The 14,742-nt window shown below is 50.0% G+C and overlaps 1 protein-coding gene across 2 annotated transcripts; it reads right to left on the bottom strand.

Moving 5' to 3' along the window:
* Positions 1–327: 327 nt before the first annotated feature.
* MYC (MYC proto-oncogene, bHLH transcription factor) lies at positions 328–6,638 on the bottom strand. Of its 2 annotated transcripts, none has more exons than XM_082235224.1 (3): positions 6,502–6,638; positions 4,235–4,976; positions 328–1,534 (listed from the first exon to the last, which is right to left on the bottom strand). In XM_082235224.1, the coding sequence occupies exons 2-3, from the start codon at positions 4,956–4,958 to the stop codon at positions 975–977; spliced, it is 1,284 nt and encodes a 427-aa protein (XP_082091350.1). In that variant the 5' UTR covers positions 4,959–4,976; positions 6,502–6,638; the 3' UTR covers positions 328–974. The 2 variants fall into 2 exon arrangements, with proteins under 2 accessions (XP_082091350.1, XP_082091351.1); XM_082235225.1 differs by lacking the exon at positions 6,502–6,638 and adding an exon at positions 5,199–5,440.
* Between the last annotated feature and the right edge of the window lie 8,104 nt (positions 6,639–14,742).

Below are 14,742 nucleotides of genomic sequence, written 5' to 3'. Positions count from 1 at the left end.
GTTCAGCCCCTGCAATGCAGGAATCGAACCCGCAACCTTAGCATTATTCAGGTCCACGCTGTAACCAACTGAGCTATCCAGGGTTAAATTAGGCGGATACTTCCATTGCTTAAACCAGAGTTTCTCAAACCTGGATCCCGAGCTGTTTTTGGACTACAACTCCCATCATCCTTAGCCAGCCAGGGATGTTGGGAACTGTAGTCCAAAAACAGCTGGAGCCCTAAGTTTGGGAAACCCTGGCTTAAAAAAACCACTCGTTGCAGCACTTCCTGGGAATTATACCTTTAGAAATCCAACGGCCAAGGAAAACGTGCAAGCCACAGATGCTTACAATTTAGGGCAAATATTTTATTTATCTAGAAACACAAAATAAAATCATTTTCTTTCTTTTTTTAAAAAAAAAAATGACAAAAAGATACTTAAATAAAAACGACCAAAATTTCTGTGAAATGTTATGGCACGAAAAGGTTCAAGACAATTATAAATTCAGTTGCCACAACCGACTAAGCATTGAAGGTTTTTCTTTTAAATTTTTCTATAAAGATTTTTTTTTAATAAAGATATGTACAGGTCATTAGGCTGCGTAAATATATTTACAGATGCGGTGACGAACTCTGTGTCACCTGTAAATCACCTTTAAGAAAGGAAGGAGGGGGATGGGACGCTTTAAATACAAAAAGAAAAAGGTTAAGAGGAAATGTTCATCCCCCAGAAGCATGAAGAGGATTCCTGCCCAAAGTTTTATCAGTTCAGAGGCAGTTTTGAGGTTCCGGCCAGCCCCGCACCAAGGGCAGGCCAAGGTTGTGTAGTTGTCGAGCATGCAATTGCAACAATTCCGCTTTTCACACATTGTTGAGTCCATCAGTACATAGTTTTTGTTTTTTTAAAAAGCACAAAAGTTCTTATACTCCCCCCCCCCCGATCAATGTCCATCCCAATCTACACGATGTCTCCCCTTTTTTCCGTTTTTGTTTTCAAACACAAGAGTTCCTGAGCTGCTGGAGTTTGCTTTTCAACTGCTCCTGCCTCCTCCGCAGTTGTTCCTTTTCGGCTAACAGTCTGTGCTCGTCCGACTGGATGGACAAGACGTACTCCGTGGCCTTCTTGAGGATGACAACTTTCGGGGCCTTTTCGTTGTTGGCTACTTCGGGGATCTGGTCTCGCAAGGCGAAGAAGCTCAGCTTGAGCTCGTTCCGCCGCTGGCGCTCCAAGACGTTGTGCGTCCTCCTCTTGTCGTTCTCTTCGGAGTCCGATGTGCGCGGACTTGAACATTTGCGGTTGTTGCTGATCTGTTTGAGGACTCGGCCACTGTCCAACTTTAGCCGCTTGGCGGACGGGTATTCGACGCGGGTGGACGGAGGGGCGGCATAGTTGTGCTGGTGGATGGGGACGTGACACCGCTTGAGGACCAGGGGACTGTGGTGGGGCTTCCTGTGTGTACCGGACTCCGATTTCCTCGACGCGGGCTGCCTTTTCTCTACTGTAACCACATCGATTTCTTCCTCCTCTTCCTCTTCTTGCTCCTCTTCTTCTTCTGGGGGAAAAAGAGAAACACAAGAAAAAACAAGGTAAGTTTTTTTTTTAAAGCAACAACAGCCTATTTACAGTTATACAAGTTAAACCAGTATTTCCAGCTCTTTTTGGACTACAATTCCCATCATCCATGACCACTGGTCCTGCTAGCTAGGGATGATGGGAATTGTAGTCCAAAAACAGCTGGGGGTCCAAGTTTGGGAAACCCTGATTTAGGCAACAGAAGTATCTACTCAATATTGCATGGCTTATCCCCAGAACAGTGGTAACAACCTTGCTCCACCCAGCTCAATATTCCTGACTCACAGGTTGGAGAGTTGCTGAACTACAACTCCCATCATCCCTGGCCATTGGCCATATTGGCTTGGACTGATGGGAGTTCGTCTTAAACCAGGAGTCTCCCAGTTGTTTTTGGACTACAATTCCCATCATCAATGACCACTGGTCCTGCTAGCTAGGGATGATGGGAATTGTAGTCCAAAACCAGCTGGGAAAACCCTGCTTTAAACCAAGCGGGGGGGGGGGGAACGGGGACGGGAGGATATTGCTCTGCTTTTAGGAGCAAGTCTGCATTCTCCCCTTCTTGCTGGGAACTGTAATTTTGTTATGCAACGAAAGAAAGATGGTTGTTTAGATGGCATTGCACTCCTCAGAGGACTGTTAACTGTCTCCTGGCTTTCAGATCTCCCTATGTTGAAATTGCAGGATTGCACAACTCTGGAACAGCAGTTCACCAAAGACAGAAAGCGAGCGTTTGCGTTCAGCATTTTGCCCATGGAAGGAAACCCCCTTAGCTTGCCTCCACGAACAGATCTTAAGAACAGGAGGATCACCATTAGGGCAGGCAGGAATTCCTGGCAAAGCACCCCAAAACGGCTGCTGGCCATGCCCCCAACGGCCCCTGTTCACACATGACGTGTCAAGCCTGGTACCTACAGGAGGTCAGGACTGCTTGCGTTGGGAAAAGATGCACTGTGAGAACTGGGACAGGTTGATGCAAGCGTTCAAAGGCAGGAGAGTGACAGCATTGAAGGTGATGCAGCCGCACCCTTCAAAGCTTACACAAGAGGCAGGCCGGGATTCTTCAGAGCACCTTGAAAACTTTCTCCTACTCCACCCCAGAAATTTCTCTGCACCTGTTGAACTGCGCTCCCTAACTCTCTCAGCTTACTCTCCACCACCACGTGGGAAATACAAGTAGGAGATATATTTGATTACAGGGTAGACCGTGGGTTTAAAATTCCCGCTCCAACGACCTGCCCTGACCCCATTATGAAATCTAAGCAGCACAGGCTGCCTCCTTTCCCCCATTCCTCCCCCTGGTCGACTTTCTCCAGGAAATTCAATTCCTGGGAAGCCCAGCTATGTGTGTTGCTAACGTGGCATTTTTTTAAAAAAGGAAGGAGAAAACGAGATGAGAACACACACATATGCTAGAAGGGGGAGGAACCTGAAATTATTATTTTTTTAAATTGGAAGGGGGGGGGGGAGAAGGAAAGACGAAGATATTCCTATCAGCCAGTGCGTGGCGTAAAAGAAATACAACGCATTCCATTAGGATTTAAGTTATCTCAAAGGTTAAACAGAAGTTCCAGGGTGAACAAACCCAGAAAAAAATAATGTGTTAGCTGTTCTCCCCAGCCCCCCCCCCAAAGTCCCCGATACCAAAACATTTGCAAAGCAGGTAAAGGAGAGAGTCAAGGTCTTTTATTCTCTGAACAGAGTTTTCCTTTTAAAATGTATGTCACTACTGAAGATCACAGCCAAACCTAACTTCACAGAGGAAGAGTTTGTTCCTCTCTCCTCCACAGTTAATAATAATAATAATAATAATAATAATAATAATAATAATAACAACAATATATTATTTATACCCCGCCCATCTGGCTGGGTTTCCCCAGCCACTCTGGACGGCTTCCAGAAGAATATTAAAATACTGCGATATATTAAGCCTGGATACGATGCACTTATGACTTAACAGTCGTATCTCTAGGTTTCAAATCCTTCCAAGTCTTAGGGCTTAAGCATAAATTCCCCCGCTCAGGATCAGTGTTCCCATCTGTACAATGGGAACATTCATTCACAAACACGCAACCCTCCAATAGGAGGGGGCCAGGGATGGCGAATGGCTGGAATGAGGACTGCGCTGCACCTTTTTTTTCCTGCTAAAAGGCAGGTGACCACTTCATATTCCCTAGGTTGGCTGCAGAATTGGACTGTAGGAGGAGATAACCTACCCTACAGGTAACTTTGGGTCCGGACAGTGTATCAAATTCTTTTGCAGGGAGATTTGCAGTGCACAGTGCAGTGCAATGTGGCTTACTCCCAGGTAAGCAGGCAGGGGGGTGGGAACAGCCTGAGGGTGGAATGCAACTAGGTCCCTCCTCAAAGCAAACCCCATGAAATCAATGGGGCCAGCACTGGCTGCAACCTTCAGTCTCCATGAAAGTGGCTTCACCCCCCTTTCCAATTCCCCTAACCGCTTGAAAATTGGCAAACACCCAATATTTCATGCCTTTCTAATCCTTACCAAGTGTCTAAGTGCAGCCTTGCTCTCCCCCCTGACACCCCCAAATTGCTTAGCCCTCCTCTCCAACTCTGGACCCCCCACCTGCGTATTTAGGGCCACTGCAGTCAATGCACTAACCTCCCCCCGAAAAAAGGAAGGATGCCCAGAGGGGGCAGTATCGCTGCTACTCACCAGAGTCGCTGCTGCTGCTTGTGGTGGGCGGCGTGTCCTGAACCAGCAACGGAGCCGGGCTAGGCTCCGGGGAGGCGGCCTCGACTTTGGGGGGCTTCTCGCTCAACGGGTACGGAAAGACGACGGACGGGTCGATGCACTCGGCAGCCGTGGCGCCCAGGTCTTGCAGGTAGGCGCTGCTGGGAGACGCGGCGGCGGAAGAGGCAGCGGACGAGGAAGCCGAGGAGGAGGCGGCGGCGGCGGCGGGCGCCGTCGGGGAAGGCTGCGGGAGGCTGCCGCTGCGCGCCGCGGCCGCGCCGTCCCTCCGGGCGGCCTGGTAGGAGGCGAGCTTTTCGGAGACGACCTGCTGGAGCTTGGCGGCGGTGGAGCCCCCGCTCCACATACAGTCCTGGATGATGATGGACTTGACGAAGGCGTCGTCGCCCGGGTCGCAGATGAAGCTCTGGTTGACCACGTCGCTGCCCAGCAGCTCCGTCACCATCTCCAGCTGGTCGGCGCTGGACGGGAAGCAGCTCGAGCGGCGGCTGGGCGACAGAGGCGGCGTGGGAAGCAGCTCGAACTTCTTCCAGATGTCCTCCGACGGCGCGGGCGGCTGCAGCTCGCAGCCGCGGTGGTGCCCCGTCAGGTAGAAGTTCTCCTCCTCGTCTTCGAAGTAGAAGTACGGCTGCACAGAGTCATAGTCGTAATCGTATGCCCGGCTGAAGCTGGGCACCGTCAGAGGCATGGTGGCTGGGGACAGTGCCTAAAAGGGGCGGGGAGAAGACGGGGAACCGGTTAGCTGTGGGCTGCTGCGGGGGCCCCGATCCCATGCATGCCCCTCTCCGAAGGACTCCGCAAAACCCTACTACACACGCGCACAAAATAGCGGGGTAAAGTAACCCGGACTAACTGCCCCGCGTCTGCATGCACAACCGTCGAGGCGCATTAGAACGCTTGGAAATGGGGGGCGGGGAGTACGAGTTACCTAAGAGACAAGTCATGAAGGCAGCGCCCCCCCAAAGTTAACGAGGGTCATCCCGGCTGGGAGAGCCGGGGCGCACGGCGACACCCTCGCCAGGTTTCCCCGCTCGGTTCAGTGCAACGCGCCCTCCGCTTCCGACGCTGATAAGACGGCTTCGCTGAGTTCCCTGCTACCAGTCGGCTAAACCGCCTTCGACGTGAGGAGGAGGAACGGGCTTGCCAGAGCCCGGCTCCCGCCTCCTTTCTGAAGCAAAACGCCCACCCGCGGCCCCGAGGCAGCCCCCACCGTCGGCGCGCACCGAAAATCGCAATGCGCGGAGAGCGCCGTCCGGAACGCACAATGCATTGCGAGCCTATACCTCGGACACAGAGGGGGGGGGAAGGATCCGGTATCTAGTGTCACCCACGCCAAGCGAGGCCCCGTCAGGCACCCACCCCCCACCCCCGACGAGACACGCATAAATTTGCTCTGTGAATGAGTACTCCGGCTCAATCCGAGAGTCCCCGGGATTCGAACCGGCGCCACCTTAAAAAAAAAAATCCACTTGGGATTCACTCCCATCTCCTGCCGCCCCCACGAGCCTGCGGCGCTCTGGCTCCCCGCCCCTTCGGAGTACAAGCGCCCCGAGGTACCGTCGTACCTCCCCCCGTCTGCCCCACTGGAGTATATCCGGGGGTATTAACCCAGGCGGCGCCCTGGCGAAGGATCCTGCGTCCGCCAAGAGGAATGTTTCCTCTTAAAGTCTCCCTTTTCCTTCCTCCCAAAACGGGTTCGAAGCAACCTTTCTGCAAGAGTCCTCTTAGGACCGCGCAACACATGAACCTGCCCTCCTCTCCACCCCGGGGCAGGCGGGCGGGGGATTAAGAGAGACCCCAATTTTCCTGAAACTGGGTCCCCACCCCAACCTCTCCACGCGCGAAGCGCAAGAACAAATTACTAGCAGCTTGCAAATGCAATTTCAATGCAAAGCTTCAACAGGAGAGGAAGCGGTATATCTAGACGCTTCCCCCAAGAAATCTAGGTCCACTACAGTCCTAACAATGCAAAATTAGCTCTTCATCAAAATCCCCCTTCTCAAAGCTCGCTGGGAGCCCGCCTCCTTTGAAAGAGGAATAAATAAAATGCGAGCCGGGCTGCTACTCTCGGACACGCTGGAGACAACCGATCACTTTCGCCTAAGCGAAATTCAGATATCCCGCCTCTCAAAAAAATAAAATAAAAAAAAAAATCCACACGCACCAAGAAAGAGCAAGCCAGAGAGATCCTGGCAGAATAATAATAATATTAATAAATAGGCCGGACTTACCGGTTCCTCCCAGGTCCCGGCTAAAAAAGACAGCGGGTCGATTATTTGGGACGTTGCGGATATATCTATGAGAAAAGGGGAGCCAACGAACGCAGGTTTAAAAAGAAAAAAGCCAAGTGGGGGACGACAATCTGCTCGGCCCCCCTTTCCTTGTAAATCCCTCAAAAAAAAAAAAAAGGAAAAGCAGTCCGTCCAAAGATCTCGGTTGTAAATCCCAGGGAGCGATGCAGCAAGCCGGGTTCGAAGAGTTCTTGGTAGTGCGCGTCGGATTTCAAGAGTCCAAAAAATAAGCCTTTAATTATGAAAAAAAAGGAGCAGCGCCTTGGGATGTAAGAGAAGGAATAGGTAAGGGGGGCGCGCCGAGGCGCGCGCAGCGGGGTGACGGCGGACAGGCGCGCGCCCTCGGTGGGGTATTTATTTATTTATTTCTTCCCCGCAAAGGCGGCGGCGGCAGCGGCGGCAACAGTAGTAAGATTGTAGTAGTAGCGGCGGCGGCGGCGCCTTTCCCAAGCCGAGCCGGACCCTCCCCTCGGCTCTGCGAAAGCAAAGTAGTGATGACTCCGGCGCGCCAGGCCTTTTATAGGTTTGCAGGGCTAAGCGCTCCGCCTCCTTTTTCCCGCCAACTGTGGAGCCGAGCTTTGCATACGGGCTGCAACAAGGAGCTGGGAGGAGACGAGGAGGAGGAGGAAACGCGCGCCTTGGAGAGGGGAGGGGGGTACCGCCTTCCACGCTCGCTCCCTCGCTCCGCCCGGGGGTGGCGGCGGGGAAAGGCTCGGAAGCCGGCGGCCAGAAGTGGGGGGTCGACTGGGGAAGGGGTCTCGGGCTGGCAAAAAGCAATGGGGAGAGAAGGAAGGGGGGTTTCTTTTGCAAGAGGCGCGCCCGCAGCCAGCGCTTGGAGAGCTCGCTCGCGCTCTGCACTGCGTTAAAGGCGCGGGGAGGAGGGGCGGTAACGGCAGCAGCTGACGCTGGGCCGGTTTAATTCAGCCCGGCCGCCTCTTTCTTTACGTTACGCGCGCCCGCCGCACGGGGCCGGCGGAAGTAAACATAGTAAAAGTCGGGAGGTGTAGTGGCGAGCGAGCCGCGCGCCCTGCAGAGCTGCTAGGTTGTGTATATGTGTATATTACGCGCGCGCACCCCTGCACTTCCCCGGAGAAGAAGCGCTGGCTTGCTTTTCCGTGCGCCTTAGCCGGCGTCTGCAAGGCCGGTGCGCAAGCTTGCTACCCCTTTGGAATCAGTGGGGCTTACTTGCGAGTAAGGCGTGCAAGGGATCGGGGCCTCGCGGTGCCGTCTAGTCGGCGGCCATTGGCTGATGTTTACACACACACACACACACACCGGCACACAAACTCTGTCTTCTTGGGGTTTGTGGGAGCGTTTTGTTCAGGATCCGCCCCCGGTTTCTTCCGCACTGCAAAAAAAAAAAAAGCTATTTGGGGGATATAATCCGCCTAGAGAGCTCACTGCTGGCGGTTTGCCACTTGTGTGGATAATTTGACGAACATGCAATGCTCTCCATTGCACACTTCTTTACCTGGGAGTAAAGCCCCGTCGAGTTTTAATGGGGCTCACTTCCGACTAGGGAGTGCAAGCCAAAAGACTTCTCAGATCCGTTTCGGAAGCGACGCCTTCGCAGTGCAAACGCCGCCCCTCGCCCCAATTTGCTGCAAATTCTGGCGGGGCGTGTGCTTGGAAGAACGCTTTCCTGCAAGCCGTTTTGCACTTAAATCGGTTGGGTTCCCTGGAGAGATTTGGAAAGGATCCTAAACCTCCTTTGCATGTTTGCGAAGCAAGTGCGGTGGGTTTTTTTTTTACTCCCGAGTAAAAACGCCGGATTTGCAGCGCACAACCGCAGCCCGCTAGTTTAAGGAGGACTGAGGATCTCAGCGTGTATTTTAAAAGCACGAGAGTTTGCAGGACCGGGAGGCAGTGAAGACAGAAGATGTCACGAGACTCGGGAATCTGGCGTCGCTCCCGGGCGCTGACTTGGGGCGATGCGAGGAGAGGGAGGTGAAGGTTACTGAGTTCAGCAACGCTTACCTGTCTATGTAAGAGTTGGTAGATGAAGGAGGGGAGCATGGCCCGTTTGTATCTAGACTCTCAAAAGTTGTTCGGATGCCCAAAGAATTCGGATTAAAAATTAGCTCGGGGGATTATTGCTCCACTATTTCATCAGGGGAAATAAGCAGCACACCTCGCAGCTCGCTCCAAAAAAAGATCCACATGCGTTTTGGCGGATGGGGGCGCAGGTTGCAGGTTCACAACATTCTTTTAAATCTCCGTTCACTCAAGAACGCTTTCAGATAACCCAACAGCCCAGGCTGCAACCATTCTTTTGTTAAACATACATTTTAAATCGGTTTAAACTGCGCACTAACCTAGCAGTAACACCTCCCCTCCAAAAACGGGGCATCGTGGGGTTTACTTCCGAGTAAACATACACAGGAGTCCAGTGTCATTTTAGTGGAGGACTGTGTATTAAACTCAATCGAGTCCCTTCATTGGCGTGATTAAATTTGCTTAAGGCCCAGTAACCGATTTAAGTGCAAATAATCCGGTTTGGAAGATTTCTCATGCTAATGAAGGCGAGGCCCTGATCAGATTAGTTTTCCGGAGAGAGCCCCCAAGCGACGACTCGGGTTAGATTAAATCGGGTTTCAAGTGTAAACACGCCATTGTTAAATGACTCTGACTGCATCAAATCCTCCCTTAAAAAAGACTTGCCATTCTAATTCTGTTATCTCCTCAACCCTTTCAGCTGAATAGGGCTGTTAAAGGAAGCCGGACCACAACCCCTGGCCAAGCCCTTTCTGCTGGAGAAAATTCAGATTAGCAAAAGGGTGGGTTTTTGAGAAACTTGACAGCAGGGTTTTAAGCATGCGGCGTTTAACTGGAAACAAGCCCCCGTTGAAACTGGCGCGGCTTCCTTCCGAGTAAACGGGCATAGGGCAAGCGGGGCTGCAGAAGCAGCGATAATGCAGATCTAAAGGCCCGCCCTGTTCCAGAATCTTGCAAGAAACTTTCAGAAACACCATTAAAAGGATCAGCCCTAATAATGATTTGCATCCTCCGTTCCTTTGCAAAGCATAGGACATTCCGCCCAGAGGCTTTGCAGGCTGGCTGGGAAGAAATGCACATCCTTAAAAGGAGGCAGGAAGGAGCACTTGTTACATTGCACGCTCAAACGTGTTTGCACAAGTATTGTCAAACTTGGCTCTCTCTGCACAGCCGGCTAGAAACCGTGCCAGCCCGCCGGCTAAAGTAAAGTAATCCCGCCCTCTAGTGGCGAAGAAGTCAAAGGCTGAAGGGAGGGGCGGGGCTCCTGGGGAAGTTCGTGACTCAGATTACTGTTATTAATATTATTTAAGTAATAAATGGCAGGTTCCTTATGACTGTTCTCGCCCTCTCTTTTACTGCTTGCAACTGCACAAGGAGCTGCTGCCCCCAGAATAAAGGTTTGTCTTGAGTCGCTTAAAAAAGGAGTTTCCCTGCATTTTGAGTTTCTTTTGCCTGCATTTTGCTGTCCCTGAAGAGAGTTGCCAACTGACCACGTATAAAAGAGGGCTGTCTTGCTCTTGTGCCTTAACAGCAGCTGTCGATCTTGAGGGATCAACAGCTGACAATCATTTTCCAGCAGATGACTAGGGACATTTCTCACAGGTGATCAGCCTTTCTGTTAAAGCCACAGTTAAAGCTTCCCCAAACAATTTTTTCTTAGTGGTTTTGCTCCTGCGCCACTAACTATAACTTGATGTGCAAAAGTAGGTTTATTGTGGTACCTTCGTGTGCGCGCACTGCTTCCTGGCCTTAATTTCACTAGCACAAAATTATGTGTCTTTTTCAGGGATTAGGCAGAATTAAGGCAGGAATTAGTACGGAGAAATGTGTGTTTCAATGGACCCCACATGCTCCAAAGCAGTATACAGTGGTACCTCAGGTTACATACGCTTCAGGTTACAGACTCCGTTAACCCAGAAATATTACCTCGGGTTAAGAACTTTGCTTCAGGATGAGAACAGAAATTGTGCAGCGGCTGCAGAGGGAGGCCCCATTAGCTAAAGTGGTGCTTCAGGTTAAGAACAGACCTCCAGAACGAATTAAGTTCTTAACCCGAAGTACCACTGTACCTCTGAACAGTGCCAGATTTATGTATAAGCTAAACAAGCTATAACTTCGGGCCCCACTCTCTTGGGGGGGAGGGCAAAAAAATTAAAAAAAAAACACCTGGATGTACATTTCCAAAATATAAGATGAAAAGCAAATAAAATAAAACCTACGTACAGGCAACAGTGTTTTGTGTTGTGGAGGCTCCTATGATTTAAGGAATGGGCCCCGCCTGCTAGCCTGCTCCCTAGAATATCACTGGTTTGCTCATTTCTATATATAGGGTGCCTACATTCTGCATGTGCAAATGGCTTTAGATACCTGTTAGGTCCATAAATTACCATATAGCATATATTCAACACAAAAACAGTGACAATTTGTTATAATAATAATATAATAATAATAATAATAAATAATAAAAAAATATTATTTATATGCTTCCCATCTGGCTGGGTTTCCCCAGCCATTCTGGGCGGCTTCCAACCGAATACAGTGGTACCTCGGGTTACAGGACTCTGCTAACCCAGAAATATTACCTCAGGTTAAGAACTTTGCTTCAGGATGAGAACAGAAATCGTGCTCTGGCAGCGCGGCAGCAGCAGGATGCCCCATTAGCTAAAGTGGTGCTTCAGGTTAAGAACAGTTTCAGATTAAGAATGGACCTCCGGGACGAATTAAGTACTTAACCCGAGGTACCACTGTATTAAAAACCATACAGCGCCAGACATTAAAAACTTCCCTGAACAGGGCTGCCTTCAGTTGTCTTTTAAAAGTAAAATAGTTGTTTATTGCCTTGACATCTGCTGGGAGGGTGTTCCACAGGGCAGGCGCCACTACCGAGAAGCCCCTCTGCCTGGTTCCCTGTAACTTGGCCTCTCGCAGGGAGGGAACCGGCAGAAGGACCTCGGCGCTGGATCTCAGTGTCTGGGCAGAACGATGGGGGTGGAGATGCTCCTTCAGATATACTGGGCCAAGACCGTTTGGGGCTTTAAAGGTCAGCACCAACACTTTGAATTGTGCTCGGAAACGTACTGGGAGCCAATGAAGATCTTTCAGGACCGGTGTTGTATGGTCTCGGCGACCGCTCCCAGTCACCAGTCTAGCTTCCGCATTCTGGATTAATTGCAGTTTCCGAGTCACCTTCAAAGGTAGCCCCACGTAGAGTGCATTGCAGTAGTCCATGCGGGAGATAACTAGAGCAAAAGTTGTTGACAAAGGACCGCTGGACATATAAAGGGCCCCATTACCTTCAGTAGCTTAGGGCCTCATCAAACCTAAATCCAGCCCTCCCCCTGAATATGACTTGCTTCATGACGAAGCACAGGAGATGGCTTTTGCTTACAGACGGGGGGGGGGGGGCGGGATCTTATGACAACAGGTGCAGGGATGGACAGTTTAGGATGCAGCAGGTCTGCTGCTCAGCAAATGCTAAGTCCCCAACCCTTGATGTTGATGAAGCCCCCAACCCTTCACGTTGAGCGCGTTCGAGTTGCGCTCCGCAGCAACCCGGACGTAACAGAGCGCATTACTTCTGGGTTTTTGTGCATGCGCAGATGCTCAAAATGACGTCACGCGCATGCGCAGAAGCGGTGAAAAGCGACGCACGCGTGCGCAGACGTGCTGTCGCTAGCTACGCTTGCTTCTGGATGCGAACGGAGCTCCAGAATGGATCCCGTTCGCATCCCAAGGTGCCACTTTATTGGGTTTAAATAAAATAAAATAAAATAAAAATTCCTTCCAGTAGCACCTTAGAGACCAGCTAAGTTAGTTATTGGTATGAGCTCTCGTGTGCATGCACACTTCTTCAGATGTATTGGGTTTGTAGGTGCAGTAGCTGCCCCAGGCCCATTTGCCAGTCTAGCATACCTGCACATTAGACCACAGGTGTGGTTGGCTAGCTGATGTCCTTGAGATCTAACTTTCTGCCCTGGGAATGAACTCCGAGACTGGAATCTCTGCGACAAAGACAAACACAGTGCCACTGTGAAAACAGACCTCGCCCCGCCCCCCGGGATGTCAAAAGTAATTTCTCAGCTTTCTGCGATAAAAAAGTATTATATTCCTAGCAGTTCTTCATACATCCATTTCCCTTGCATTTTGTGTGTGTGTGTGTGTGTGTGACTTTCAACATAATTTAATCTGCGGGCAATTGGAACACGTTCAGAACCATTTAGCGGCCGTTCAATGGGACTTCTCCAAAGTCCATTGTCGCCTCTTGGCTAGGCCTGCTGTGTTCTGAAAAACAGGCATAATTGATTGGTGGGCATTTCCTGCCATGTTGGATTTGAGCACAAAAGGCAGCTGTGAGGAGCCACAATGAAATGACGCTGTCACCCTGATAATTCAATTTGTTCTTGGTTGAGCTTGGTTGCCTCTCATCAGAGCAGAGGTGTGTTCATCGGGCAGATATTGAGTACCAATACAGTATCTTCTGAGCGCTGGGCTGGAGAAATGGAAAATCTCGGAATGCACGTCACCCATCTTTTAAGAAAAGCTCTGAGGAACTCTAAAGTTTGCAAGCTCCAGCAGCCTGGGCAGATGGGACTACCAAGCTCAGCCCATCTCCACCTGCTACACGGTTACTTACAACCAATCAAGGGGTTGTATCCTCTGTATCCTCCTAAGGTTAGTCTCCCTGCCTTCTGCCCTAACAGTCCAAAAGCACTTTGGACACCACTCAACACCCACAGATTAACCACAAGGCAACCTGTGCGATCTCTCTTTCGTCACACAGCTGGGTGATGTCTGGTTTTCAACATCGTGATATATCACCAGCCAAACATTGCAATATACCAATATATCATGAAGAAGAAGAAGAAGAGTTTGGCTTTGATATCCAGCTTTATCACTACCCAAAGGAATCTCAATGCGGCTAACATTCTCCTTTCCCTTCCTCCCCCACAACAAACACTCTGTGAGGTGAGTGAGGCTGAGAGACTTCAGAGAAGTGTGACTGGCCCAAGGTCACCCAGCAGCTGCATGTGGAGGAGTGAAGACGCGAACCCGGTTCACCAGATTACGAGTCCACTGCTCTTAACCACTACACCACGCTGGCTCTCTAAATAAATATTCACTAGCAACAATTAAGTATCTGCAAGCTGTTTTCAGTTCATTTAACTTAACATATTTAACTAAATAATCATTAAATTTAACCCACTCTTCTTGATACTCCTCCTCCTTCTGGTCGTGGACTCTTCTGGTTGGGTCGGCTAGCTCCGAAAAATCCATCATCTTCATCTGCCATTCTTCTATCATTGGTAATTCTTGGGTTTTCCACTTTTTAGCTAACAAAATACGAGCAGCAGTTGTGGCATACAAGAATAATTTAACATCTGCCCTTGAGATATTTGAAGATGGCTGTTGTATCTCCTCTCAGTCTCCTACTTTCCAGGCTGAACATACCCAGCTCCAACAGTTCCTCATAAAGCCTGGTTTCCAGACCCTAAATCATCTTGGCTGCCCTCTGCACACATTACAGCTTGTCTTCTTAAACTGTGGTGCCCAAAATGGCTTGTGGAACACTCTCCGCAGTCACACTCACCTGGCACCATCATGAACATCCTTTTGGCGCCTTGTGTTAACTTTTCTTAGGCGTTTGATGGGCCCGTGACGAATTTGCTGCCTCTTGGTGGTCTGTTTCCTCCGCCCTTTAATTGAGCCTCTTTTATTCTTCTTTTTCTTTTTCTTGCTTATTCCCCATGGCGATAATGGGGTAATGTTGCAGAACAACCAATAAAGCAGAATGGTGTGTCGACGGTCCAGTATAAACTCACCAATAACACACCATTGTTTACTTATTTGTTTGTTATTTATTTCATAAAATTTACATGCCGCACTGTTGTAGAAAACTGCAAAGCTGTTTACAAAAATAAAAACAAAACAGCAAGATTTTTAGTATGAGTTGAAAGCAACCGAAATTAATATTGCGTCAATGTTGTGAAAAATACACCAGCCAAATCCCCCTCGGTCTGAAATGGTCCTAAGCTGTAGATTTGCCCTTATTTACAGAGATCATTTCATTGTATGGCTCGTTGGGGTTGCAAAATTGGCTCTGCGCCATTTTGCAACCTCCATTTCCCACTTGGCTTCCAGATCCTGCAAGCTTTAATTCTGCTCGCACCTGATGTGTGGGCACACTGG

Source organism: Podarcis vaucheri, assembly GCF_965113315.1.
Source record: "Podarcis vaucheri genome assembly, chromosome: 8".
In the NCBI taxonomy this organism is placed as follows: domain Eukaryota; kingdom Metazoa; phylum Chordata; class Lepidosauria; order Squamata; family Lacertidae; genus Podarcis; species Podarcis vaucheri.
This window is presented reverse-complemented; position numbering and strand designations above follow the sequence as displayed.

What these genes read in the sequence shown, in the direction of transcription:
- MYC (XM_082235224.1), bottom strand. Translation starts at nt 4,958, where the DNA reads ATGCCTCTGACGGTGCCCAGCTTCAGCCGGGCATACGATTACGACTAT. An exon ending in AAGCAGCAGCAGCGACTCTG is followed by an intron (nt 1,535 to 4,234) that starts GTGAGTAGCAGC and finishes TTTTTCCCCCAG; the next exon opens with AAGAAGAAGAGGAGCAAGAA.